This window comes from Ipomoea nil, unplaced genomic scaffold (assembly GCF_001879475.1).
Source record: "Ipomoea nil cultivar Tokyo-kokei standard unplaced genomic scaffold, Asagao_1.1 scaffold1421, whole genome shotgun sequence".
Taxonomy (NCBI): domain Eukaryota; kingdom Viridiplantae; phylum Streptophyta; class Magnoliopsida; order Solanales; family Convolvulaceae; genus Ipomoea; species Ipomoea nil.
Genome location: NW_017617849.1, coordinates 993,690 through 1,020,212, shown reverse-complemented (window position 1 = coordinate 1,020,212; position 26,523 = coordinate 993,690). Strand labels below are relative to the sequence as shown.

General features: G+C 38.0%; 2 protein-coding genes, 1 long non-coding RNA gene and 1 other non-coding gene across 5 annotated transcripts; 3 read left to right on the top strand and 1 right to left on the bottom strand.

Moving 5' to 3' along the window:
- Positions 1 to 3,099: 3,099 nt before the first annotated feature.
- On the top strand, positions 3,100 to 26,489 carry LOC109188254. Its single transcript, XR_002055373.1, has 3 exons — positions 3,100 to 3,110; positions 3,790 to 3,793; positions 26,359 to 26,489. It is a non-coding gene; the product is annotated as an uncharacterized LOC109188254 (long non-coding RNA).
- On the top strand, positions 12,380 to 15,715 carry LOC109188251 (ribonuclease 3-like protein 2). 2 transcript variants are annotated; one of them, XM_019338841.1, is made up of 5 exons: positions 12,380 to 12,395; positions 12,618 to 12,987; positions 13,090 to 13,242; positions 14,177 to 14,538; positions 15,232 to 15,457. In XM_019338841.1, the coding sequence occupies exons 2-5, from the start codon at positions 12,667 to 12,669 to the stop codon at positions 15,440 to 15,442; spliced, it is 1,047 nt and encodes a 348-aa protein (XP_019194386.1). In that variant the 5' UTR covers positions 12,380 to 12,395; positions 12,618 to 12,666; the 3' UTR covers positions 15,443 to 15,457. The 2 variants fall into 2 exon arrangements, with proteins under 2 accessions (XP_019194386.1, XP_019194385.1); XM_019338840.1 differs by lacking the exon at positions 12,380 to 12,395 and having other exon boundaries at positions 12,550 to 12,987; positions 15,232 to 15,715.
- LOC109188253 (ethylene-responsive transcription factor 3-like) lies at positions 21,974 to 23,111 on the top strand. Its single transcript, XM_019338842.1, has one exon. It carries the CDS (start codon positions 22,193 to 22,195, stop codon positions 22,832 to 22,834), a length of 642 nt encoding a protein of 213 aa, XP_019194387.1. The 5' UTR covers positions 21,974 to 22,192; the 3' UTR covers positions 22,835 to 23,111.
- Positions 26,453 to 26,523, bottom strand: TRNAG-GCC. Its single transcript has one exon. It is a non-coding gene; the product is annotated as a tRNA-Gly (tRNA).

Here is a 26,523-nt window from a genome sequence, read left to right as displayed (position 1 = left end):
TTGACCATCACGAGACCAATATGGCTTGGACCTCTGCCTTCTCTGTTTTCATCGACGCACCGCCATGCTAGCTACATTCGCCGCCTTCTCACTGGAGTCCCACCAGCCAACGACGAGGGTGCAGGAGCTGAAGACAAGCCCTCATCCACCACCATCGGACGAGACCTAGTTCTCGCCCCCTCCGTAGGGACTCGGCCAGCACCAACAGATACGATGAGTCCAGCCTGTGGCCGAGAAGGCAGTGCACTAGCCTTCGCCTCTCCCGCCAGCAAAGGCACAGCAGGACCACCCCTCTCTATTACGAGACCACCAGGCGCAGTCGCGACCAACGGAGCGCAGGAAGCTGGGGCAAGACCATCGCTTGGGAGCCTTCAAATTGAGTCCAAGTCAGATGAAACAGCAGCCGCAACCACCCCGAGACCAACTCCACTAATCGTTCTGGACTCCTCAAGTCGCCGGAGACTCGTCGACAACGAACCAAATCTCAAAAATTCCGGCGATCGCCGAATTACAATCTGAGCAGCCGGGGTTGATCGAGATGCATCCCTGGCCTCATCCATGGTTTCCGATCGTCCATGCAAGGACTCAAACACCGGAGAACTGGAGAAGTCTCTAACGATGGGTTCTAGATCGTGACACAAGACTTCGCAGAAGGTTGTTGATAATGAAATTGTTGATCGCGACAAGGACTCAAACAATGCTATGTGAAATTCCAAGTATACCCCTGTTTTAAGCGATGTTAAACGGAGTAACAGACAGAAGGACCAAATCTGCTTAATGGTGGAATAATTGAGGGACCAAATGTGTTCAAATTGGGAACTAAGGATGACATTGCAGAATAGACACTAATTGAGAGACCAAAAGTGCGATTTCTCCTTTTTTTTTTTAATAAATAATTAGAAACATAGAAACATTCTATGCAATTATATTTACCATAATAATTACATACACTCATCATATCGTATCATATATACGTGTTGGATTTTAAAAAGGAAATTTGAAATGAGTTTAGAAGTATACGGGTTGTGCATTGATCATTACATACATACAAAGAAATTTTGATTGGTAATGCTAGGAAGTATACATCTTGTGCATTGATCGTTGCAATATACAATTTGTTTGTTACCTCTTACGGTGTACGAGGTATTCGCTTTTTATGCTTTATGATTTTGTGAGGTTTGTCATTGAGCTTTCACGGGCTAGTACACGTTTGCAGACTCTACAATATGTATACCAATGAGAGCTCCTTCCCCCAATGGTCTTCATTTATTTTCTAGAATTACAGGAGCATTGGTAGATGGAGGAAGATGAAGATTCCTCTGAAGGTGAATCATCAGAAAAGTAAATCAGAAAGGAGGAATAAAGATTCTAAACATAGTTACGTTTCTACTGTATTTATAGGTGTAAAATGTGATAATAATTTGTTAGATTTTTTAAAAAAGAAAGTGTAAGTAATTATTTAAAGTTTTTAAATACTAATTTTAAAAGACATTTTTGTCTAAATATTTTTTTTTTTTGAATACTACTAACTCTATTACAATATTTAATATTACTAAAACGTCCTTAATTTTGGGTGGGAAAAATTGGTCAAGCACTTCTGTTATTATATATATATATATATATATATATATATATATATATATAATATAGATTATTATTATTATTATTATTATTATTATTATTATTATTATTATTATTACAAATAATAATATGTTCATTTTCAGGAAAATGAACCAAACAGAAAAATATAGTAATTTTTTAACTTTCAGCCAGACAAAAAAAAATAATTTTCTGACATTCAGTCAAACACCGGAAATTAAAATATTTGTAAGAAAATGACTCATTTTCTGAAAATCATTTTCATGAAAATATTTTTCAAGTTTTCAAACGGACTCTTAAAAAAACAATTGGCTACTCTTGCCGAGAGTTAAACTTGTAACATTATGATTATAAATCTAACAGCCTCACCAAGTATTTGTGATTCTATTTCGTCCCTAAGCTATCTCATTTCATTAGTAATTTATACTTGACGGTAAATATGTTACCGGAAATATAATATAAGAGTAACGAATAAGAAAATGACAATAGTTGCATTGCCTTTGTCTCAGTATAGAAAGTACAGTGTGTCCCCTGCACAGCTGAGGGAAGTTCTATTTATGCTAGGTCCTAACGGTAACAACATGAAGAGACATCCTTGGGGAGATGAGCTAACGGCAAGAATATGAAGAGTTATGAATGAGGCGTTGAGGCTTTAACTCTCTCTCATCAATGGTGGCATCAAAGGTGGCTTCAATGACAATAAAGGTGACACCTGTTGGAATTCTAACCGTTGGAGTTCTGCCCGTTGGGATCCCATGTGATGCTGAGTCAGATGCTCATTTGTGATCCGGGTCGGGTGCCAGCCCTATTATCCTGTCACCAGTCCCCCTACTCCTGAGTCAACGGATGTGTTTGAGTTGACTTGGGAGTAAGGCTGAATCTATCTTGATCCTGTGTAGAATCCTGCTTGATTTAGGATATGTGATTTTATTTGATCCTGTGTATGTGATTTTATATATATATATATATATATATATATATATATATATATATATATATATATTAAATCACATATGATTTTATTTTATTTCTTATGCTAGCCGAGATAGGCTTTTGCCTAGGTTGGCAGAGGTGTGTGCCTCCGGCCGAGGCGTCGCCTCGACTGATCGTGGTCGAGGCGTGCGCCTCGGCTAACCGTGGCCGAGGCGTCGCCTCGACCGATCGTGGCCGAGGCATCGCCTCGACCGACCGTGGCCGAGGCGTCGCCTCGACCGACCGTGACCGAGGCGTCGCCTCGACCGACCGTGGCCGAGGCGTCGCCTCGACCGATCGTGGCCGAGGCGGCGCCTCAACCGATCGTGGCCGAGGCGTCGCCTCGACCGACCGTGGCCGAGGCGTGCCGACCATGGCCGAGGCCGGCGCCTCGACCGATCGTGGCCGAGGCCGGCGCCTCGACCGATCGTGGCCGAGGCCGGCGCCTCGACCGATCGTGGCCGAGGCGTCGCCTCGACCGACCGTGGCCGAGGCGTGCGCTTCGGCTGATCGCGGCCGAGGCGTAGCCTCTACCGATCGTGGCTGGGGCAGGCTCCGGCCTATTTTTATTATATTTTTTATTTCTTATTCATTTTTTTTTTTGCCGAGACGGACTTCGGCGTTGGCCGAGGCGGGCGCCTCGGCCATCCGAGTCGAGTCACGTCTCCGCCAACCTGTGGCCGGGGCGTGCGACTCGTTCCTTTTTTTTTTTTTTTTTTTTTTTTTTTTTTTTTTTAAACAACATGGGCGGACCACAAGCACGAGATATTATTCCAAAATATTTCAGAATGCAAAGCGGGCGGACCGCGATTACCAAACACTAGTCCCAAACGACTACTAGAATATTAAGGAAAATACTTAATCAAATGTTCCTAGCTCCATACCCGATCGATTATCCTTACAGATGGTGTGGACTTATGGATCATTTCTGCCAATCTTTTTGCATGCTTTAATGTAACAACTGCGAGCCGCTCGCTGGTCTCCTCTGATGACCCCTATCCCGCTCGGAGTGGGGAACTTCATACACAAGTGTTCCACCGACACTATGGCCTTGAGGTTCTCCAGTGCCGGTCTCCCTAATATGATGTTGTGCGCACAAGTGAGTCTTACCACGATGAATTCCAAGTCAAGTTTGTGAATGTTAGGGCTCGTGCCTATCTCCACTGATAAGACCACTGACCCCTCCGTCTCTACTGAAGCACCCGTAAATCCAGAGAGTGGGGTACGTACTTCTTTGAGCTGGTTCCTAAGTATCCCTAACTTGGTGAAGGCATCGTAATACATCACATTGACTGAGCTTCCCGTGTCGACTAAGATGTGGCGGACAATGACATCGTTGACGTCCATCTCAATTACCAGGGCGTCACGATGGGCTAACGGGCCCTCTGGGAGGTCATCACCAGAGAAGGTGATGGCCTCCTGTCTCTGTTTCTTTTCTCTGGGAAGACTCGCCACTTTTCCCACGTATAGCCGCCGGCTCCACTTCTTTCTTTCCGCGGGCGTGTCGCCCCCTGCAGGTCCACCATAGATAAAGTGTATGGTGTGCTTCTTTTGTCGTCTAGGCGCCACCTCGGTTTCTTTCTCGCTATCACTCTGCTCAGATATTTGGTCGTGTTCTCTTTTTTTCAAGGTGGACGGCTCGGTGACATCCTCATTTCTCCAGACATTTTTTGGTGGTGGATTTTTTGATGGATCGCGCTGCGGCTGCTGCTGCTTGGATCGCTTGACAAAATGCCGGAAGTAGCCCTGCTGGATGAGTTCTTCTATTTGTCTCTTCAGCACGTTACATTCATCCGTGTCGTGCCCAGGTTGCCTATGGAACCTGCAATACTTTGCTTGGTCTCCTTTTGGGGAGACCTTCATGCATTCTGGTGGGAACTCGACTATTCCCATCTCCTCAGCCTGTTTTAGGATGACACTAACGGGATGGGCAAGTGGAGTTAGGTTACGCAAGGGAACCAGGCGAGGCCGTTCATGGTCCTGGCCTTTCCCTGCGGCCGGGTGGTTCGAACGTGGTGCTTGGCTGGGCGGACCCGCTTTCCCAGGTTTCCCATTTTTCCTGCCGTCCTCCTCATCTTTCTTCTTCTTGTCGACATCCTCCGCTTCGGCATAGCGGCTAGCCATCCTCATCAAATCTTCGTAAGAACGGGGGTGGTGGGCGTTCAGTTGCTTGTGAAAATACCCCGATCTCAAGGCATGGATGAATATCGGGATCGCCGCCTTGGAGTCAAAGTCGTAGACATTATTGACTTCCTTTTTCCACTTGATTAGGAAGTCTTTGAGGCTCTCGCCTCTATCTTGCTTTACTACGCAGAGGTGAGAGAAGGGTTTCTTACGCTGTATGCTACCGGAGAAGTATGTCAGGAAGCTTTTGGACAACTCTCCAAAGTTCTGGATCGACCCGTCCGGGATGGTGTTGAACCAATCTTGGGCCGTTCCATCCAGGGTGGACAAGAACGCTCGGCACATGATGGCGTGCCCTGCCCCGATCATTACCATGGCAGCCTTGTACCTAGTCATGTGGACACGTGGGTCAGTGGCTCCCGTGTACGCCTTGATGGCGGGTAACCTGAACTCCCTCGGAAGAGGTACGTCCATGATGCTTGGGGAGAACGGTGCTGCCATCCGTACCTCAGGTTCCGGCGACTGCTCCCGTGCCTCCACCCTTCTTGCTAACTCCTCGATCCTTCTCTGCAGCCTTTCGACCAGGGCCGACTCGTCAGGGTGCCGGCGCGGAGCCGGTTGCCGCTCCTCCATGTGTCGGCGTGGGGCTAGTTCATCGACGTGCCGTCCATCTGAGTGTCGACGCGGAGCTGGTTCCTCGACGTTTTGTCCATCCAAGTGTTGGTGTAGAACCTGCTCATCAGCGCGTCGTTCGCCCACTGAGTGCTGACGCGGAGCCGGCTCATCGCGTCGCTCCGCCGAGTGCCAACGCGGGGCCGGTTCATCGAAGCGTCGCTCATCCGAGTGTCGACGCAGGGCCGACTCGTCATAGTGCCGGCGCGGGGCCGCCCCACGAGACTCGCCCATCCTTTCTATGGGCGATCTTTCCGCTTCCCTTTCCTCGTGTCGGCGAGGGCCTCTAGCGGAGGACCCCTCGGCACGCGACTCCGGCCTTTGCCGAGCGGGCGCCCCGTGTCCCAACCGTTCTAAGGCAGAGTGAGAGGGCCTAGGTTGCCGTCCGGCCGGTCCGCTTCTTTGGGTGCCCTCTCCCGGACCCCCGGTTCTAGTGCGACGCCCTGCGTCCCTCGCGGCACGGGTTGCGTCCTGGGCATCCTCCCTCCGTGGGGATTCTACCTCTATTTCCTGAGGCCGCGGCGGGGGCACTTGGCCTTGTAGTCCCACCGCCACTTGGTTTAGTGCCGCCGTCACTGCTTGCTGAATGGTCGCCTGGAGGTTCACGACTTGGTTCGCCCCTCCATTGTGGAGTTGGTCTCGGCGGTCCCCTCCATTGTTGAATTGGTCTCGAAGGTCTCCTCCATTGTTGAGTTGGTCTCGAAGGTCCCCGGGCCTCCCGTTGTTGAGCTGTTCTTGGAGGTCCCCTCCGCGATTGTTGGTGAGTAGGTCACGGAGGTCACCTGAGGCGTTGCCATTGTTCACGTTGCGAGAACCGTGGGAGCTGCGGGACGCCATTCTTTCAAGCTTGCTGTTGAAAGAGAAAAAGAGTTGTGTTGTAGCCTGCTTGAGTATTGGACTCAGGCTCTCAATGAAAGCACCAATGACGGTAAATATGTTACCGGAAATATAATATAAGAGTAATGAATAAGAAAGTGACAATAGTTGTATTGCCTTTGTCTCAGTATAGAAAGTACAGTGTGTCCCCTGCACAGCTGAGGGAAGTTCTATTTATGCTAGGTCCTAACGGTAACAACATGAAGAGACATCCTTGGGGAGTTGAGCTAACGGCAAGAATATGAAGAGTCATGAATGAGGCGTTGAGGCTTTAACTCTCTCTCATCAAAGGTGGCTTCAATGACAATAAAGGTGACACCTGTTGGAATTCTAACCGTTGGAGTTCTGCCCGTTGGGTTCCCATGTGATGCTGAGTCAGATGCTCATTTGTGATCCGGGTCGGGTGCCAGCCCTATTATCCTGTCAATACTTATAATCAATAGTTATATAAGGAACCAGAGTGAATGTATCAGCATGCATTCAAGGGATTTATATTTTGCTCATTATTTTTTTTCCTAACTTAATTTTTTTTTTTCAAATAAAATTAACGTGTAAAAAAAATTATTATTAAAAAGTTCTAATTGAACTTTGTTAAATGAGATTCATATTGATTTTTAAAATATTCTTTTTAACAAAATAAATCTATAGATATATAAAGTCCTTATTTTAATGTAATGTTTATGTACATTAAATTTTATTTTTATGAATATATAAAAGAAATATTATAAACTTATTAAATAATGAATAGAAATAGATATAGTGATGTACTATGGTTTAGTGTTTATGTATATTATAAGATTCAGGTCTATAAACATATAGAACAAATATTATAAACAACTTAATATAAAACATCATCTCGGATCATGATCTATCATGCAAGTTGAATCCTAATCCACTATATAATTTGTGCTTATAATTACCCTACTAGTTTGATTTGTATATGTATAAACAAAAAAAAAGTAGTGTAATTGATGATGGAAAAATACTACCAGGGGCCCAATAATAAAGGGCTTGGCATGGTCCAACCCCAATCCTTCTACCATGGACTAAGGTTCACAGTTGACCTTGGTGCATGTATACATGTCTTATGTTGTAAATATTTTGTTTTGTGTTATGAAATTTTGTAGTACCTAAAATAAATTAGTAATTGTGTTTTATAGTTTTTTTTTTTTTTTTTTTTGGAAATATTATATTTTATGTTATGAATTTTTGTGTCTGTGTTGTAAAATTATGTTTCTATGAACATAAATTATGTACCTAAATCAGATTTGAAAAATAAGTAAATTATAACATGTGTATGTATCTTGTATTGTGATTTTTTATGTCTTGTGTTATGAAATTCTGTACAACGAAGGAAACAATGTTTCCAATGATGTTGCGTTAAGGGACCCAGTGAACAATATTTCGCAAATTGATGGCGGCATCCAATGTATATCCCTACGATACAAGTACCAGTGTTGGTATCAAATGACTCAGTTAAAAATTGGAGAAGATCAAAGGATCGAACTTCAAGAGATGACAACAAAATATGTTGTTCTACTTGACTACTTTCAGCTTGACAAGGTTCTTGACTGATAACGTTTCCAATGTGAATGAACCAGATATAGATGTGCAATCTGTGAAATAAAGTACATTTTAAATAAAACTCCTTACAAGTTATGGAAAGGTAGGAGACAGTCTTATCAATACTTGAAAGTGTGGGGGTGTCTTGCCAAAGTATTAGTGCCAACACCTAAGAAAATAAAAATAGGTCCTAAGATAGTGAACTATATTTTTATTGAATATGCACATATCGATAATATTTTTCGGTGCTTAGTACATGAATCCCATATTCTAAATTTACATAAAAAAAATGTATCGTTTCTTGAATATGTATTTCGTATAGGTCCAATGATGGACCTAGTACCTCAAAATGAATATCCAACAATGAGAATTGTTGGTTGGGGGGGGGGGGGGGAGGTCTTAAAATGAACATTAGTCCGAGCCTAAACATAGTAAGCAAGCTAGAATTGAAAAGTCATTTGCTCCACATTTTTTAGCTTACTTGTTTGAATATGATTCTAATACTCTAACATGTTTATTAGAAAAAAAAAAAAAAAAAAAACTAGATTTTTCTAACTTGTTTGTTAGAAAATAAGTCACGAACGTATGTAGAAGTTGTGACTCCTATTGAAAGACCAATGTAGAAAGAAGCTAATAAAAACGAAGTAAATCTTATTCTATATAATCATACTTCGGAACTAGTTGATATTCTTCCGTGTAGTAAACCATTAGGATCTAAATGGGTTTTTAGACGGAAGATGAAACCGGCTGGTTCCAGTTTGAAGTACAAGGCAAGACATGTAGTTAAATGTTACAAGTGATGTGAGTGTCATGATTACTCGACACTTATTCTCCCCTGACAAGAATAAATTTCATTAGGATGATACTTGTTATTGTAGCGTTGTGAAACTTGGAAGTTCATCAAATGGATGTGAAAACTGCTTTCGTAAATGGCGAGTTAGATGAAGATATCTATATGGAACAACTTGAAGGGTTTATTGTTTCACGTCAAGAAAGTAAACAACTTGAGCATTACTTGTTTGTATGCTTTCTACACTCAAATAACCTGAGCATTATTTGTTTTCTCACAATCTCAAGGCAGTGTATCGATGGACTGTCTCTTGCATCCAAAATTATAACATTGAAGCTTTCAAAGATATTATTCACAAGCACATCACCTAGATCTATCCTGCCATGATACCTTAACTTAAGATTGAAAATATTTTAATCTTGACCACCTGATTTAAAAAGTATATAAGATGAACTTTAATAAGTTAATAAATAGAGACAAATTAATCCCTAGTTGCATACGACTTGCATTTCCAGTAAATGGTGGTCCCCATCCATGTGCTTAACGCTACTCAGTTTTTATGGCACAATGGTCCCCATTACAGACAATATTCAAACCAGACAAATGCACACGCGGATTTACAGTAAATGGTGGTCCCCATGTGCTTAAAGCTACTTCAATTTAATGGCACAATAGTCCACATTACAGATAATATTTAAACCCCCCCCCCCCCCCCACACACACATATATATAGTACAATGGAAACAACTCATTACAACCACACATATAGCACAAACGTACAAAGCGATGCATCCCAGTCAAAAGACACCCATTACAACAAAAAATATGAACATTATCCTACTCATTACCCAAAAATCTAAACATTATCACGCATACAATGCATCTTTTATTACAAATTAATACATATGGAACTACAAATCGACTTACCTGGGTATGTGCGACTCCCACTTGCAGGCGTGGCTCTCGAACCACTCAAACATTGCATCTTGCTGGTGACCCCTTTCTCTAATTAGGTTACAACAATTGGGAATGTTAAGCCTTTTCTTGGACTACGTCTCGAGCCAGCCCTTTTTCTCTAATTAGGAAACTTGGTCAGTCTGGGAAGCAATGTGAAATTCCACCAATACATTCGAATTAAACAGATGTCTGACGGCTAAACAAACGAAGGACCAAATTAGTTAACATTTTCAAAGATGATGAATTAATTAGGCAAAAAAATAGTCGAGGACTAAGTTGATAATTTTGCTATAGTCAAGTGGTCATTTCGATAATTAGCTTTATTTTAAATATAAAAGTTAAATTAAATAAAATTGTATATTATAAAAATCTCAAACACATACTTACCTTTTAATGATGGTATGCTACAATGTGTGTATAAATCTTAGGGAAAAGGGTTAAATGAGTCCCTAAACCTTACATGAAAAGTCAATTAGGTCCCTAAACTTTTAAAAAGTACAATTACACCCTTTAACATGTTAAATTGGGGCAATGAAGCCAAAAAACTGATAAATGACTTGCTATTACAGGTCATTTCAGTTCAGGCATTATATCCGGCGACCGGCGATGGTTGAACCGTCTCCATATACCAGAGAAGGCGACCGCCTTCTGCCGGAGAAGGAGAAGGCGGTCGCCTTTTGCCGGAGAAGGCGACCAACTGGCCGCCTTCCCCAGCAGAAGCGATCACTGGTCGCCTTCTCTGGTAAATGGTGACCGGCCCTGGCTCTGGATATGACGCCTGAACTGAAATGACTTGTAGTAGCAGGTCATTTATCGGTTCTTGGGTTTCATTGCCTCAATTTAACATGTTAAAGGGTGTAATTGCACTTTTTAAAAGTTTGGGGACCTAATTGACTTTTCAAGTAAAGTTTAAGGATTTTTTTTTTTGAATACTACTAACTCTATTACATTATAGTATCTGTTCATCTATACTTTCTCAACCTGTTGAAGCACAAAGAGTCAACACCACCTCCACTGAGGCTCGATCTCATGACCTCCCATATGGGAGAGTCACTACATGCCATTCGACTCTTTTTCCTAAATCTTACATATTAGGGGCAAATGCATCAGGGAGGTAGGTCACTGCCTATAAAATACAACTCCAAAATGACATAGACCAACAAAATGTAATCTCAAAACGATGTCATTTTGGAGTTATATAGGTCAGTGGCCCCCATTGCCAATAAAATACAACTCCAAAATGATGTGACTTCTACTACTAACAAAAAGAAATCCCAAAACGGTGTCATTTTGGAGTTGTATAAGTTAGTGGCCACCACTGCCAACAAAATAAATCTCGAAAATAATGTCTTTTTGGGTCTATATAGATTATAGAGTAAATACTTAAAATGGTCCCTCAACTATAACTAAATTCACAAATTGGTCCTCGACTTTTAATTTTAACCAATGAAGTCCTTAACTTTGCAATTTTAACACGATTTGGTCCTCCGTCTATTTGACCATTTGTTGACCATGATCTCTGAGGATATATATGTAATTTCACCGCCGCCCGCCCTCATCCGCTGCCGTGACACAGTCTATCGCCCATGTAACACCCCACTTTTCTTAACTCTTCGCTCTGGTACGAACTCAACTACATTGAATCCAAAGAGGGGATGAAGAAAGGCGACAGGATTTGGCAGATTGCTTTCGACAGTGGGTTCAAATGTAACAGTGCAGTCTGAAAATGCAACCGGAACCTTAAAAAACCGACGATGGACCATGAAATTACATATATATTCTCAAAAATCACAGTCAACAAACGGTCAAATAGACGGAGGACCAAATCGTGTTAAAATTATAAAGTTAAGGACTTAATTGGTTAGAATTAAAAGTCGAGGATCAATTTGTGAATTTAGCTATAGTCGAATGACCATTTTGGATATTTACTCTAGATTATAGGATAATAGTCCCCACTGCCAACAAAATACAACTCTAGAATGATGTAGCTTCCATTACCAACAAAATAAATCGCCGTTTTGTGGCTCTATATATCCTTTTTTTTTTGTGATCCCATGACACCATCCCAAGTGTAGCGATTTTCATCTTGAATTAGTGAATAGCTTCCCTAGTGTTGGCAGTTATCCATTAATCCACTCTGAGTCTCTTAGCAGTTGGTAGCTCCTCAGGTTTGAACCTCAGACACTCAAATTTCAACCCTAATTTACTAGATAATCAAGTGTGATTGTATTTGTTTCCTTTTATTAGTGTTTAATATTTTGTTATGGAGTTTTTGATTCGTTCAACTTTGCACTTACTCAAAAAAAAAATTTTTCTAACCCCACCCTTGCTTACAAGAATTATTGTATTATACCTATTTTCATTTTATTTCTTATTTTTTGATACGTTTTACTTATAATGAAATATCTTTATTTTTTATTTAAGTTTACGATCGATATTAGTGTTATCGTTTTTAAATCATAAAAAACGACTTTAAAATATATTTATGATTTTTCTTTTTATCAATTAATATATGTTTTTTATTAAGACTATGTGGTCTAATGGTATTCGGGTTGGACTTCCATTTGAAAGGTTGTGAGTTTGAACAGATACTATATTATAATAGATCCAGTAGCATTCAAAAAAAAATAATAATAATATATGTTTTTCTAACTTAAAATTTTGCTTTCCTTACATAGGTGAGAATGTCCAAAAGAATTTATCAATTTTCTATAAATACAACTTATACGGAGTATATATATACAAACACAATTACACACAATCCTTTATAAATTGTTTCGATAGCTTCCTAAATCTAAGAAGTCTTCGCCTACTGAAAAGTGAAAACAGAACTGAAGAAAAGGTTTTGTCATCTTCGTACCCTTCACGCGCTATCATCTTTTTTATACTTTCCACGTCAGTTTGACGGCTTCTATGAATATGAAAATCTCTCCCTCCAACACATTCTCTCTCTCTCTTTATATATATATATATATATACACACACACACACGGAGTATAATCTATTTATGCATCGTTACATACAACTGTGTATAGTACTGAACTGGAAGCATGAACCCCTTTAGGTTGACGTGCGCCTACGCGCTGCCGGAGTTGGAGTCGGAGGAGGAGGAGATGGCGAGCATGGATGCGTCTGTGGCGGCGGTGGAGCAGCTGCTGCAGTATCAATTCAAGAACAGGAAGCTTCTAGAAGAGGCTCTGACTCACTCTTCCTACACCGAATCGGCTTCTTACCAGCGTCTCGAGTTCCTCGGCGACATGGCTCTGGGCTTAGCAATCACCAATTTCGTGTTCTTAGCTTATCCCGAGCTTGACCCCGGTCAACTCTCCCTCTTACGCGCCGCCAACATCAGCACCGAGAAGCTCGCGCGCGTCGCCGTCCGCCACAGCCTTTATAAATATGTCCGCCACAATGCCACCGGTCTCGATGAAAGGGTACGCACATCGATCATTCACATTCATCTATCATCGTCTTCGTTGATTTTGATTCATAAGTGGAATAAATTGATTTTATTTTATTGAAATTGGATTGTATAGGTGAAGGAGTTTGTGCTTGTGGTCCAAGAAGAGCAAGAAACTGAGTTCTATGGCGGCGCTATGAAAGCACCCAAAGTCCTTGCAGATATCGTGGAGTCCATTGCCGCCGCTGTATATGTGGATTGTGACTTCGATTTGAAGGAGCTATGGGTGGTCAGCCTCTTTCTTTCTTCTACAATTCCATCTAATTGGTGTATAGGTGATAATTGATAAACCCGCTAAGGACTGATAAACCAGTTTAAGTTGCCCATAACTGACGGCTCAAATCCCAAGATGGTTGGGATTCGAACTCGTGACCTTGTGTTATAAGTTTGGCTGGGATTGCCAAATGTTAGATCTAAATAATAATCTAACTATACTGAATAGTAATCTACAAGAAACCTGACCTCGTAGTAGCAGAAGTGGAAGCAATCTCTAGCCACAGTTGATATGTCATCTTGGCTGGGATTACCCCATCCGAGTTGTTCCTAATATTTTGATTTATGCTCTTCAGTGACATCATGTATATGAGTAAAGTTTTGCAGTTATCAATTCTTTTCAATTTCATGATTAAAGTAGGGGTCCCAAGTTTTAACAGCCAAGCATATTCTATGTTTTGGCTATGCTTTTATGTGCTCCATATGGCCTGGCTAACACAAATTGGGAAAGTTCTAATGCTTCACAGCCAACTGACACATTTGTGTTGTTTCATGTGGGGCTGATATTTGTTGAACTTCTTTAGAAAGAAAAAGAATCAAATGTTACACGATAATAGGTTTGGTACTTATTGAGGTAATACTTTCATTTTCGGCAGGCACTTCAACTCCACTTTGATTGAATAAGACAATTAGATTGAGTGGTTCACATATGCACCAGTTTGTTTGAAGTTCTAATAAGATTCTGATTTATATAGGAAAAAAAATTGAATGGCTTGAGATTTTCTCCTCCTATTTGATTCCAAAAGTAACACCTTTTGGAGATGTTCCGGATGAAGCTTGGTTGATTTTATTTATCTTGCTTCTTGACTTAAAAATTGCTGTGCAAATGCAAATCATTGGTGTATATTTATGTACATTGCTTTTTTTTTTTTTTTTTTTTTTGGCGCTAGATCTTTAGAGGCCTACTGGATCCCATTATCACCCTTGAGATGCTACAACACCAACCGCAGCCTGTAACGATGCTTTATGAACTTTGCCAAAAAGTCGGGAAAGTGGTGGATATAAAACATTGGAGGAATGGGGACAAAAACATTGCGAGTGTATATATCGATGGAGAATTCCTAGTCTCATCTTCTTCAGAGCAAAAGGAAAATGCGAGGCTTCATGCAGCAAAGGCTGCACTGGAGAAGATGGCTTATAAAGTGAGTAACAAATACAGTATTGAGTTTGATGCGACAAAGGGAAATGATGGAGCAAAGCAGAAGCTGTATGAACTTTGTGGAAAAAGGAAATGGCCCAAGCCAACTTATAGGTACAAACTTCTTTTTCTGAGTAGTTCTACTTCTCATTTATTCGGCTTTATAAATTTCTTATTATTCCATGGCATTTTGCACTTCAACACGAGCTAGGGAATCAGACACTAAATTTCCCTCTATAGCATGGGAAGACTACTTTGATATTCCTAGATTCCACCATTTTTATTATCTTTGCATCGTTTCTGAATCCTACAATTAAGGACCTTGCTAGGGTTACTCAACTGGGCTATAATGCATATGGGCCAAACCACACTAAAAGATTGAATCCAACCAATTAGCTAGTCTAACTCATGACCTTATAAACCCATACAAGGACCAAACTCTGCACTTGCTGTAGTAAGAACATCCTAGTCGAACTCATGACCTTATAAACCGATACAAGGACCAAAATCTGCACTTGCTGTAGTAAGAACATCCGAGATAGCAGAGCCAATTATATGGTAATTGGAGCTAAAATAAGCATGTGTAGATGTTTGATGTTTCCCGAGAATTTTGGACTAGTTTGGTATCGGTGATGCTCTTTGTAGCAACACAATCACATATACGCTGCTTGTCGTGTTAGAAATCAGGGAGTACATAAAGAGTCTTTGTAATGTTGCACTTTTCTATCGATAAAAGACATCTAACACCTTTCGGTCTAGTGACAAACTACTGTCATTTCTTCGCTCAACTTTAGCTAATGTTTGCAGAGTTGAGAAGGAGCTTGGCCCGTCCCATGACCGAAAGTTTGTCTGCTCAGTTCAAGTAGACAGCGGTGATGATGGTGTGGTTTTCAGAGTAGGTAAGGAAAGGTCTCGGGTTATGTACGCGGCTGGAGACGAAATGCTTCGAATTAAAGATGCAGAGAACTCTGCAGCCTTTGCCATGTTGTGTGGTCTGAAAGACGCAAATGTCATATGATGTCTTCCCTGCTTGTTGGGTTTATAGATGGCTTATAAATCTGGTACTTGCATAGATTCATAGAGAAAATGGACACCATCACCTTATATGATTGTAACTTGCTTCATCATTCTTACCCTCTTTACTTAAGCTCTGTTTGTGAAAAAGACACCGCTGTCTTTAAAGTATAGAGATATAGTGAGTTTTGTGTCTTAATTATGGATTTTGGTCATAAAGTATTAAAGATGTATAATGAGAAAATTGCAAAGTGGAGTGTCTTTGAATCCAAGCTCATTTTTACTAGCCATTAATGCTGTCTCTTTACACTAATTTTGTTGTAGAATATTCATTCGGCATGATAAAAAGACCACCTTAGTTTTAACTTGATGACCTATAGTGAAAGTATCAAAATAAATGTTCTGCTCTCTAATATTCTTCCCAAAATGTTGAATCCCTAATCCCAAGGCCCTCACACCTTGGTGTGACAGAACATCTGGAAAGATGTAAATCATGATAACTCAACTGAACACAAATGCTAGATATTTGCTTACGGAGCTTCTCGATCACTGGTCATTCTTTCCAAACTTCACATCTGTGACCAACTGAGCTGTGCGGGCATTCTACTCTCTAATATGTGACATGCTTTGATTGCTTAACATAAGATATGTGGCATGCTTTGATTGCTTAACATAAGGGGGACATGATTTTTATCTATTATTCTTGTTTTGCCTCCGATAAAATTTGAACACTTAGTGGGGGTAAAAGTTAGGACTAGGTTTTTAGAATCCAAGTAATATTTTTGTTAATAAAATTTAAACAAATGTGTCTAGATTTTCTCTTATTTATAGATATACCCGTTTGTGTTATTAAAAAAGAAACAAGAAAAGAAAAAAAAAAAAAAAACTATGTGAAAACTGTTGGAAAATTTGGCTTAGAATGATATTTAAAGTGATAATTTTTCGGTATAATTTTTTGTGGGTTCACTCTCGATTTGAGTTAGGTCAAAGTGAATTCAGATTTGTTTAAGTAAGAGGTTTAATTTGATATATTATACGCACAAAATTGATAATAGGTTAATGAAAAATTGATTCTCAAAATATATCCATTTAAATTGAGAAAAATAAAGTTGAGAATGGACTTTTATCCCACATTGAAAAAGATATGATGGTTTTAACTAATATGAGTAATGTCAGCCAGGGTCCTCCGAGTTTGGTGGTTTCACCACCTTTAGTCATAATCTTTCAAATTGACCACCCGTGGTCCTCTGAGTTTCGAATTTGACCTCCTTTCATTAACTGTTGTTGTCTACACCGTGAAAAGTAAGGGCAAAACAATCTTTTTATTTCAACCCCAACCAAAACAAATCATTTCTCTCACTTTGGGTAGAACAACAGTTTAGGTTGTTGAAAAATATGGGAAAAAAAAGGTTGGGTTAGTTTTCCCAAAAAAAAAAAAAAAAAAGTTGGTTTAGTGTTATAAATATTTTCAAACTTGAAAATTTGTAATAATCATAAAATTGATCTTATAATTTAATACTAAAATCATCAACTAATGTTGATGAATCCTGATAGCCAGTTGAAACCATTTATTATATATATTCAAAATTTTCAGCTTATTTTTCAACAATCCTCAATCATTGATGTACTCAAATGAATGGATCAAATTAATCCTAATTTTTTTAAAAAAAATATTAATCCTAAGTTTTTTTCGTCTGAACACACACACGTGTATGCCTACATTGCCAATTGACATTGATGCCACTTGTACGAGACACAAACCAAAAGTTTTGAGAATGGCTTTGAGTTGTCTTCAAAAGGAGCGAGCCACTATAAACTCACAAGTCACAACCTTCACCATTTGTGAATATATAAATTTATTAAATGCTACTGACTCTATTTTTTTTTTTTTTTTATTACTAGGAAGGGGAATACTTTATATACACATATTAGTATATTACTTGCTTCAAGTGAGGTTCAAACTTATCACCTTCTACTTAAGAGAGTGGACCAAGTACCAGTAGACCACAAACCACTTGGTTGTTACTAGCTCTATTACATTGTAGTATCTGTTCAAACATATTTTCTCAACCTAATGAAACACAAAGAGTCAACCACGCTTCCACTGAGCCTCAATCTTATTAAGTAATATTTAATTAAATATCATAAAAAATTAAATTATACGATTAAATAATTTATTGGAATCTTGAGAGCATCTACATCTGAGGTTATTTGGGGGTTCATGTCAGATTAAATAATTTAGGTGGAGATCTTTCTAGATGTGGGGTGAGACTATTTCATGGGTGAATCTCTTGCAAAAATAAAAATAATGTCAGAATTTTTTATTTAAAAAAAAAAAAAAAAACGAAAGACAGGTGGCGCACACCTTGCGCCCACATCGGGCGCGTCAAAGTGCCTGCCATGGCGGCCACTCTGACTTTTAATAAATGTCAGATTTTTTTTTTCTTCACATGTTTATCTCTTTCCTAATTATATTTACAAAAATTTTTCAAAAACTGCACTGAGATTAAACTATTATGGATGCTCTGAGAAAATAAAATATTTCAAACAAATATTATAGATTATTCACAATGGAACACACCAACAGTCCAACCTATAAAATTGAAGGTGCAATGGGGAAGAAGAGTATAAAATTGAAGGCAATGGAAGATTGGAAGGCAATTACCAATTAGGCACGTGTTTCTGTGTTTCACTTCACAGTTCACATCCAACTTGCTTACGCGTTAATCATCCAATCTTCCACGCGCCTAGCCCACAGACTCTCCAAAGCTGCCCGGTTTGATGTTGGCAAATTATATCTTAGATCAAGATTTATAATACATAGTGGATTCTGATCAAAATCGACATTGTTTTATATTAGGTGCTAATTAGTATATTATATTTAATGCATTATGCTCATAATATTTGTTTTATATGTCCATAAAGTTAAACTTTAATGTTTATAAATATTAAATTAAAGAGTTAATTTCACTGGAGATTTTTTGTCTTTGGTGGCAATTCTAAATTTATTCAGAGACTATCATTTTTATCCCTTAACATCACAAACTATTATTTTTTGGACACTTTTAGTCATTCTCATGACTTTTCCTATTTTTAGTAAGGACGTTTTTGTCCCTTTATATTATTCTTTTGTTATTTTTTAATTTCAACCGGTTTAATTGGTTTAGGACTTTACTAAAAATCGGTTAAAAATATAGTTACTAAAAATCAGAGGTTACCTAAAGTTCTAAAGTTCTAAGATTTTGTAATATTTATAAAAAACGATCCCACTCATTTTTTACTTGATTTCTCATCCATCAGATCATGAGAGGATAGTGATCATATGAGAACCACTCTCCCCATGAGTCGATAAGAATCAATATGGTGCATTAAAAAAATTAAATCTATGGATGAGATTAGTCGGGTGGGGTTCAAAATTTGCATGTGCATAAGGGATGTGTGTTATACGTGTGCATTTCCTCTGTTGCACACAACGCAGGTTTAATATGCACACACGAATTTTGGATCCCCCAATTAGACACAATACATGATTAATATGCACACGCAAATTTTGGACCACCAATTGATCTCATCCATAGATATATATTTTTAATGCACTAGATTGGTTCTCATAGACGGGAGGGTGGTTCTCATAGAAACATCCGATCGAACATCACCCTATATATAATTTTTAAATTATATTAATTATTTGAGAACGGGGCAGGGCAGGGAGGGGTACGTATCCCCGTCCCCGACAAGAAATTACATATATTTTCTGTTCCCGTCCCTGTTTTCTAAAAATTTTCTTCATCTCCGTCTCCGTTAGAGCGGGAAACGAAAATGGGACAAATTGCTATCTTTACCAGGGATCCTAAGGGTAACCCTTCAGCCAAAGAAGAAGAAAAAAGAGGAATTAGTTGATTAAGGCTCTAACTTAATGTTGAGCAACCAAGAGGAGAAGAAAGAAATGAAGTTAACGAAGATCCTGATCTGTGCGAGGCCACAAATGGTGCTAATGCTCCTAATGTTCAAGGATCTAATTAAGGAGGTGATAGTGACCAGGGTATTATTAGGGTTGTTAACGAACTAAACATGAATGAAAAGATGTTGTTTGTTATTTTTAGAGTGTTCATATTTGTGTTTGTTTGATAAGATTTTTAAAAATTTTGTTCGTATTTGTTTGTTAAGCATTCATTAGTGTTTGTTAATATTTATGAACGTGTTCATTAACGTTAACGCAAACAAATGTGTTCAATTCGTTATCATTCGTGAACACTAAACAAACAAACACATGTACATGTACACCGTGTTATGATTGTGAGAGGATCAACTAATTAATATGGAATCTAATCCATAAGATTATCATCAGGGTAATACTAACAACCAATATGGCAGAAGGTATAATGTACTTAATGATATATATCTTTTACAAGTTGACATGAGTGGAGGATAAAATCAGTAGAAAAATCTCTAAGCTATTGGGCTTTGTAGAAGTGATTAATGTAAACAACACTGCCTTAATTATAGTAGTGAGAACTTTGAGAGATAAGAATGAAAGATTTCTATCAACCGTACCCTAACTACCTAGTACAGCAAAATCCTCAGAGAGCAAGAAGATCAAATGCAAGCTTATGTGAAACTTAGTACGTGATGCTAATATGCAACTGTACTCTTTAAGTGCACTAAAATTAAAACTAATTTTGTGTTCCAAATCTCTTTAAGTTTTTTATCATAATATATTTTAACAACTTGTTCTACATTCTCACTTGAAACGCTCAAAACTTATCCTATCTGATCTCTAGCATCAGCGTTGCATGCTATTTATAGAACTTATTAATACTATACCCAAGCTACTTTACTATAAATTAGTGCTCCAATGGCAAAAGTATTGCTTTTTAAAAAAAAATAAAATAAAATTGTTGAAGTGCACTAAGGTAACCTATTTAGCAAGTTATTGTTGATTTGATGTATACATGGCTTTATTGGAATAAACGTGGATCCAAGTGTATAATATATACCGGAGTATAATTTAATTTTATCTCTTTAAATTTGTTAATACAATCTTATTTTTTATTTAAAATTTAAAACAATAACAACAGCCACCAGCAAATTATTGTTGATGGCCATCTACCTCAATCTTATACATACAACCATGGTTGTTTGAAATAATGGTCTAGATCTAGACCCTTTATGATGAAGGTACGTAGTTGTGGCCGCCTTTGGCGTCTTTCACTACGACAATCATAATTATCTGTAAAAGATAATGGGAGATTGACAGCTACTAGTAATTTGTGGGTGACCTTTGTTATATTATTTTTTTAAGTCAAAGATATAATTATATTTAAAAATTGTACACTTAGATCCACGTCAGCTCTAGAAAAGTCATGTATACGTCAAATAAGTAGTGGCCTGCTAAATAGGTTACCCTAGGGCTCAATTAAACATATTTATCAATTTAAGTGAGTGTGATTGGAGTTTTTTTCACTTAAAGTACAGTGCTTAATTGCACTATTATACTAACTTAAGAGACTTATTATTTGACCAAGTTTTCTTTATATATTGCTACCATACATAATACATACAACCATGGCGATTTGGTGGCTATCTACTTCTATCTTTTACATACAATCATGGTTGTTTGAAATAAGGGTCTAGAACTAGACCTTTTATGATGAATGTTGTCGTGGCCGCCTATGTCGTTTTTCAATGCGATAACCATGATTATCTTTAGAAGATAGAGGGAGACAACCACTAGTAGTTTGTTGGCGGTCTTTGTTTTTATTTCTTTATTTTTTTAAGTAGAAGATATAATTATATTTTTAAAAATTGAAAAAGATAAAAATAAATTTAAAAATTGTACGCTTAGGTTACGTTAGCTCTAGAAAAGTTATGTATACACTAAATAAACAGTGACCAGCTAAATAGGTAACCATAGTCTCAATTGAATATATTTGTCGATTTAAGTGGTGTGATTAGATTTTTTTTTTTTTAATTTAAAAGGCTCAATTTCACTAATATATCGACTGAGGGGGTTTATTTGATTAGTTTACCTTTATATAATAATCGAAGAAAAATATTATTCTATTATTACTAAAAAAAATAATATTCATTACTTAATGTGTCATTGATAAAAAAAAAATAAAAAAATAAAAACTCTATATTTTCACAATATAGCTAATCCCGAAATATATCTCATAAGTAAATACATAAAAAAAAAAAAAAGGTGATGAATAGAAAATGATTTATGTAATGATATGTAGCGTTGGGCATAATCAAACCCAAATAAAAGAAATTGTATGAATAGAATGTACAATGATTCTTTTTGTATTTATTAAAATGCACTTGAATTGACCAAAATGAGTTAATTCAAGGGAAAGTATAAGATGAAAAAAACAAAAGAAAAATAATAATAATAATAATAAAATCCCCAATAATGTGAATATGTGTTTTGGGGATACACAAGCCAAACACGGTTTTCTCCTTTCGTCCTCAATTCCTCGTCAACGAGAAGAAAATTCCAAAAGGAAAACGTAAATAAATAGCAACCACCGGAGTTCACATTACTCACTCCACAATCTAAAAGCTTCTCTCTAGTCTCTACTTAGGTACTCATCCACAAACGCCGCGCACGGCGGAGACAGAAACTGAGTTTTACTGTAGTGGGGGGAGGAAGAAGAAGAAGAAGCAAAGCAAAGCATAGAGTTTCTTCTATGGCGCTGGATGCTTGATTATATCTTTGTTTTCATAATCTGAGTTTGTTCTTTGGCTTTGGGTGATGGCCAGAGGCAGAGCAGCCGCCGCCGCCGCCGGAGGTGCCATCGGATCCGGTGAGCTTAAAGAGGTAAGATTCCGCGGGGTTAGAAAGAGAGCGTGGGGTAAATTCGCGGCCGAGATCAGAGACCCGTTGAAGAAGACCCGTCTATGGCTGGGGACCTTTCTCTCCGCCGAGGAAGCCGCTCGAGCATACGACGCCGCCGCCAGGAAACTAAAAGGCCCGAAAGCCAAGACCAACTTCCCACCTCCGGCGACTTCTCAACTACCTCCTTACAACCAGACCTCAATCCCTAAAAATCCGTTCATCGGTTCCCTGATGCACGGTCAGGATCCTCATACGATTTCCCAGAGACCCCGACCCGCCTCCAGCAGCATGAGTAGCACGGTGGAGTCTTTCAGTGGGCCAAGGCCGCCTCCGCCGCCGCAGACGGCGGCGACGCCTAATCGCCGCCACCCGAGGTCGCCTCCAATAGCTCCGGATGATTGTCATAGCGACTGCGATTCTTCGTCGTCTGTTGTCGACGACGGGGACTGTGAAAACATCGCTTCATCGTCTTTCAGAAAACCATTGTGTTTCGATCTCAACCTGCCGCCGGCGATGGATGACGTCTGCGATCTTCACTCCACAGCTCTATGCCTATGACCGAAGATCCTTCATCTCCCCAAACCAGTTTTATACCTTAACTTTAATCTGTATTCTTTAATTTGTTACCGTGAAGAAAAAAAAAAAAAAAAAAAAAAAACTGCAAAGAAGAAACAAGAAAACAGAGAACATAATCGTGAATCAAAATTAGATCAAAGACTAGATATGATCCTTAAAAGATGAGAACATCTAGTACTCTGTCTGCTATAAGATTTTTGTCTATAAAAAAAAATAAAAAATTGCATATATAGAATTTTAATCTATATGTTTACTCTGATACTCTGTTTTTCTTTTTAAAATGTCAAATAGGACACTCAAATGAAGGCTTTTACTAATATAGTTAGTTTTATCGGTCAATTTTAATTTATTTGATCATTATTAGTTATTTGATTTGATTAAATTGTTAATATAAATATTTGATTAATTAATTTTTTTGTGTCTTATTGCTTTAAAATGTAAAAATTATTAAAATAACTTTTTCGATCAACTTATTAAGAAAGTTATTTTTACATATAATAAGTTAATAATTAATTTACTAAACATATTTTTACAATCAGTAATGATATTAACTAGTTAAATTTATTAACTCAATCAGTTAATAGTTATCAATCGACAGCTATTTACGAAATATTTCAAATTCTTACATCGCAGATTCTCCATCGGAGATGGAGTTGCCATCTCAACAACGTTTCCATCCGAAGCCTGTTTCGTTCCGATTTCGTCGAAACTTCACCAATTTTCAATTCGTCTTTAATTTCATGATATATTTATTTTTTTCTAAAGCACGGTCATTTGGTTGATTCGTGCAAAATGGGAGCAAGGGGCGTGAGTAGAGGTGACGATTACGGTGGAAATTTCAGACATAGCGTCGGAGTTTCTGGAAATTTAGATGGAGAAGTTGTGGATGTGGTAGACTTGAAACAGGGGAAATGGAAAACGGCAAATTATGTCCTGGAAACGTGTTCACCATTCATGGTGAACACGGGTTCAAACGGCGCCGTTTTTACGTAAAAAAAAAAAAAAAAAAAAAAAAAAAAAAAAAAAATTGTGGTGTTAACAGCGCGCGTTTGGTCAGATTATGAATTTTCTGTTATGATATTATGAATGTACTGTAAATTTATAATCTCATAACAGAAAATTCATAATCGCATAAAAGAAAAACATTTATTAAATTATGAATTTTCTGTTATGAGATTATGTAAATTCATAATCTTATAACAGAAAATTCATAATCGCATAAAAGAAAATTCATAATCGCATAAAAGAAAATTCATAATTTATGAATGTTGAAGAAGCTTGCACTACAGAAGAGCAGTCATGGTTTCGGACGAGAATGTGTAGGCACGGGTCCAAAGTGAATGTGCAGGCATGAATTCATAATTTATGAATGTCCGAAATCATCGCTCACCTCAAATTAAAGTGAAACCGCGAAATGTGAAAATGAAGAAGAAAAGTCACGCGATTAATTAAGGGAAAAACAAATAATAAAAATAACGGTGCATTAACACTGTTAGAACCGTGTTCACCATGGATGGTGAACACGGTTCCATTAAGGGAAAAGAAATTGTAATTTGGTGGGAACAGAATAAGGTGAGAATAAAATAGAAATTCAAATTGCAGTGTTCGATATGCAGGAATAGGGTTACAGGGAATTGAAAGGGAATAAGTAATACAATGACTGAAATGCCCTGATGTAATAATAAATGAGAGAGTGAATGAGAAGAATGATAGGGGTAAAATTGTCTTCACAACAACATATTTCTCCTATTTCACCACTGAATTAGAATTCCTAGGGGGGAGGGGGGGGTCATGAATTACAATTTGGTGAATGGAGAGAATTGCAATTCCCTCCAACCAAACAACATAATTGAGGAAAGAAACAAATTGCAATACAAATACAATGAAATTACATTCAACCAAATGGATTCTGAGAGTAGAAAATGAGAGCACACATAACATTTTTTATTTTTTGATATAGAATTTTTTGGTGAGTCTCCTAGCTAACTAGGAAAAAAGTGTTTAAAATAAATAAATAAAAAGTGTCAATCGAACTTTCAAAGTGTGCAACAAACGTAAGTAAAAGACGTCAACGCGCATTTTTTTCTTGTATAACCAAAAACTCAAATACTATCTCTCCTTTATTCCCTCTTCCAAATCAACAAAAACTTAAAGAATTGTTAGTAAAGTATCTGATTTTATCAAATTAAAAGGAAAAAATGGTTAAATTGGTTTTTATTACATTTGTTTAAAATTAATCAAATTGTGGGCAAAGAATTGATATTTTTTATTTTTTATTTTATTTGGCTTGCCTGTAGCCACTATTGTTAAAATTATAGTAATCCACATTATTATCTATAAACAAATTAAAATAACTACGAGGCAAAATAATTCCTCTAGTGGGCCGACCACGAGGAGAGTTCAGTGAGAAAGATCTAAAAAAAAAAGGTCAGAGAAGTTGCCCTCGAATCTATACCGTGACAATGTACTATTTTACCACTAAACCACTAGTGCATTTGACATGGTTTTCAAAATAATTACTCCAAATAAAACAACATTTCAACTTGGATGTCCCTCCCATTGGTGGTCTAGTGGAGTACAGTTCAGTTGAGGCATAGTTTATGGGAAAAATCAAACATACAGAAGAACATAATGGACTACATATGAAAATTGCAAGTATTAATTGAGGGCTAAAGTTGTAACCCACTTAACCAAAGTAGGATACCGACGTTTGAGGCAAGGAACAACGAACAGGGATCAAAGTTTAAACATCCTATTGTCAAACTGATGACAAGCAAGTGTACTGGGTAATTTTTCAAAATCTCGAAATAACAATCACAAATATGAAAGGTTAAAGTTTTAAATTCGAGTCGTGTGTTACACACACTTTCCTTAAAATTTTATTTACTACCTCCCAGATGTGATATGAGCGGTGTAATCTAGGTTTCACAGGATAAAACGAGTTTCTATTTAAAATTTGAGTACTCAACTATTAAATCACACCAAACAATTTAAGGGTAGATTGGTAGAACACCGAAATTTTTTGAGGAAGAACAGAAGTTCTAGAGTCACTGATTTAACATGAAAAGAAATTTTTTGAATGTATTTAAGTCCATATACCCAACGACAGTATTTATAGGAGATGTGACCAAAATTAACAATAAAATATCACTTTAACGCTCATACGTAACCTTCATAACACACCAATTAATATGAAATCGCTCATACGTAACCTTCATAACACACCAATTAATATGAAATTAACACCGTGATTACAAATGCTAATTTTTCAAAATTAAAATCATAATGTATTTATGTGTTGTTTCAATGACTATAGTTTTATTAGCTATCCGAAAATCCAATACCATTTGTCATTTAATTGTGGAGAATAATGACAAAAAGTCCCAAAAGATAGAAGCTCAGATACGTTGTTTCAATGACTATAGTTTTATTAGCTATCCGAAAATCCAATACCATTTGTCATTTAATTGTGGAGAATAATGACAAAAAGTCCCAAAAGATAGAAGATCAGATACGCTGTTTAGTCATCTATTTTTTCAGACAAATCGTGGCGACCCAATCACCACTCAAGCGCGAAGTTCATCACAGCTTCTCACAACGTGCACCAGCCGGGAATCGAACCCGGGTCTGTACCGTGGCAGGGTACTATTCTACCACTAGACCACTGGTGC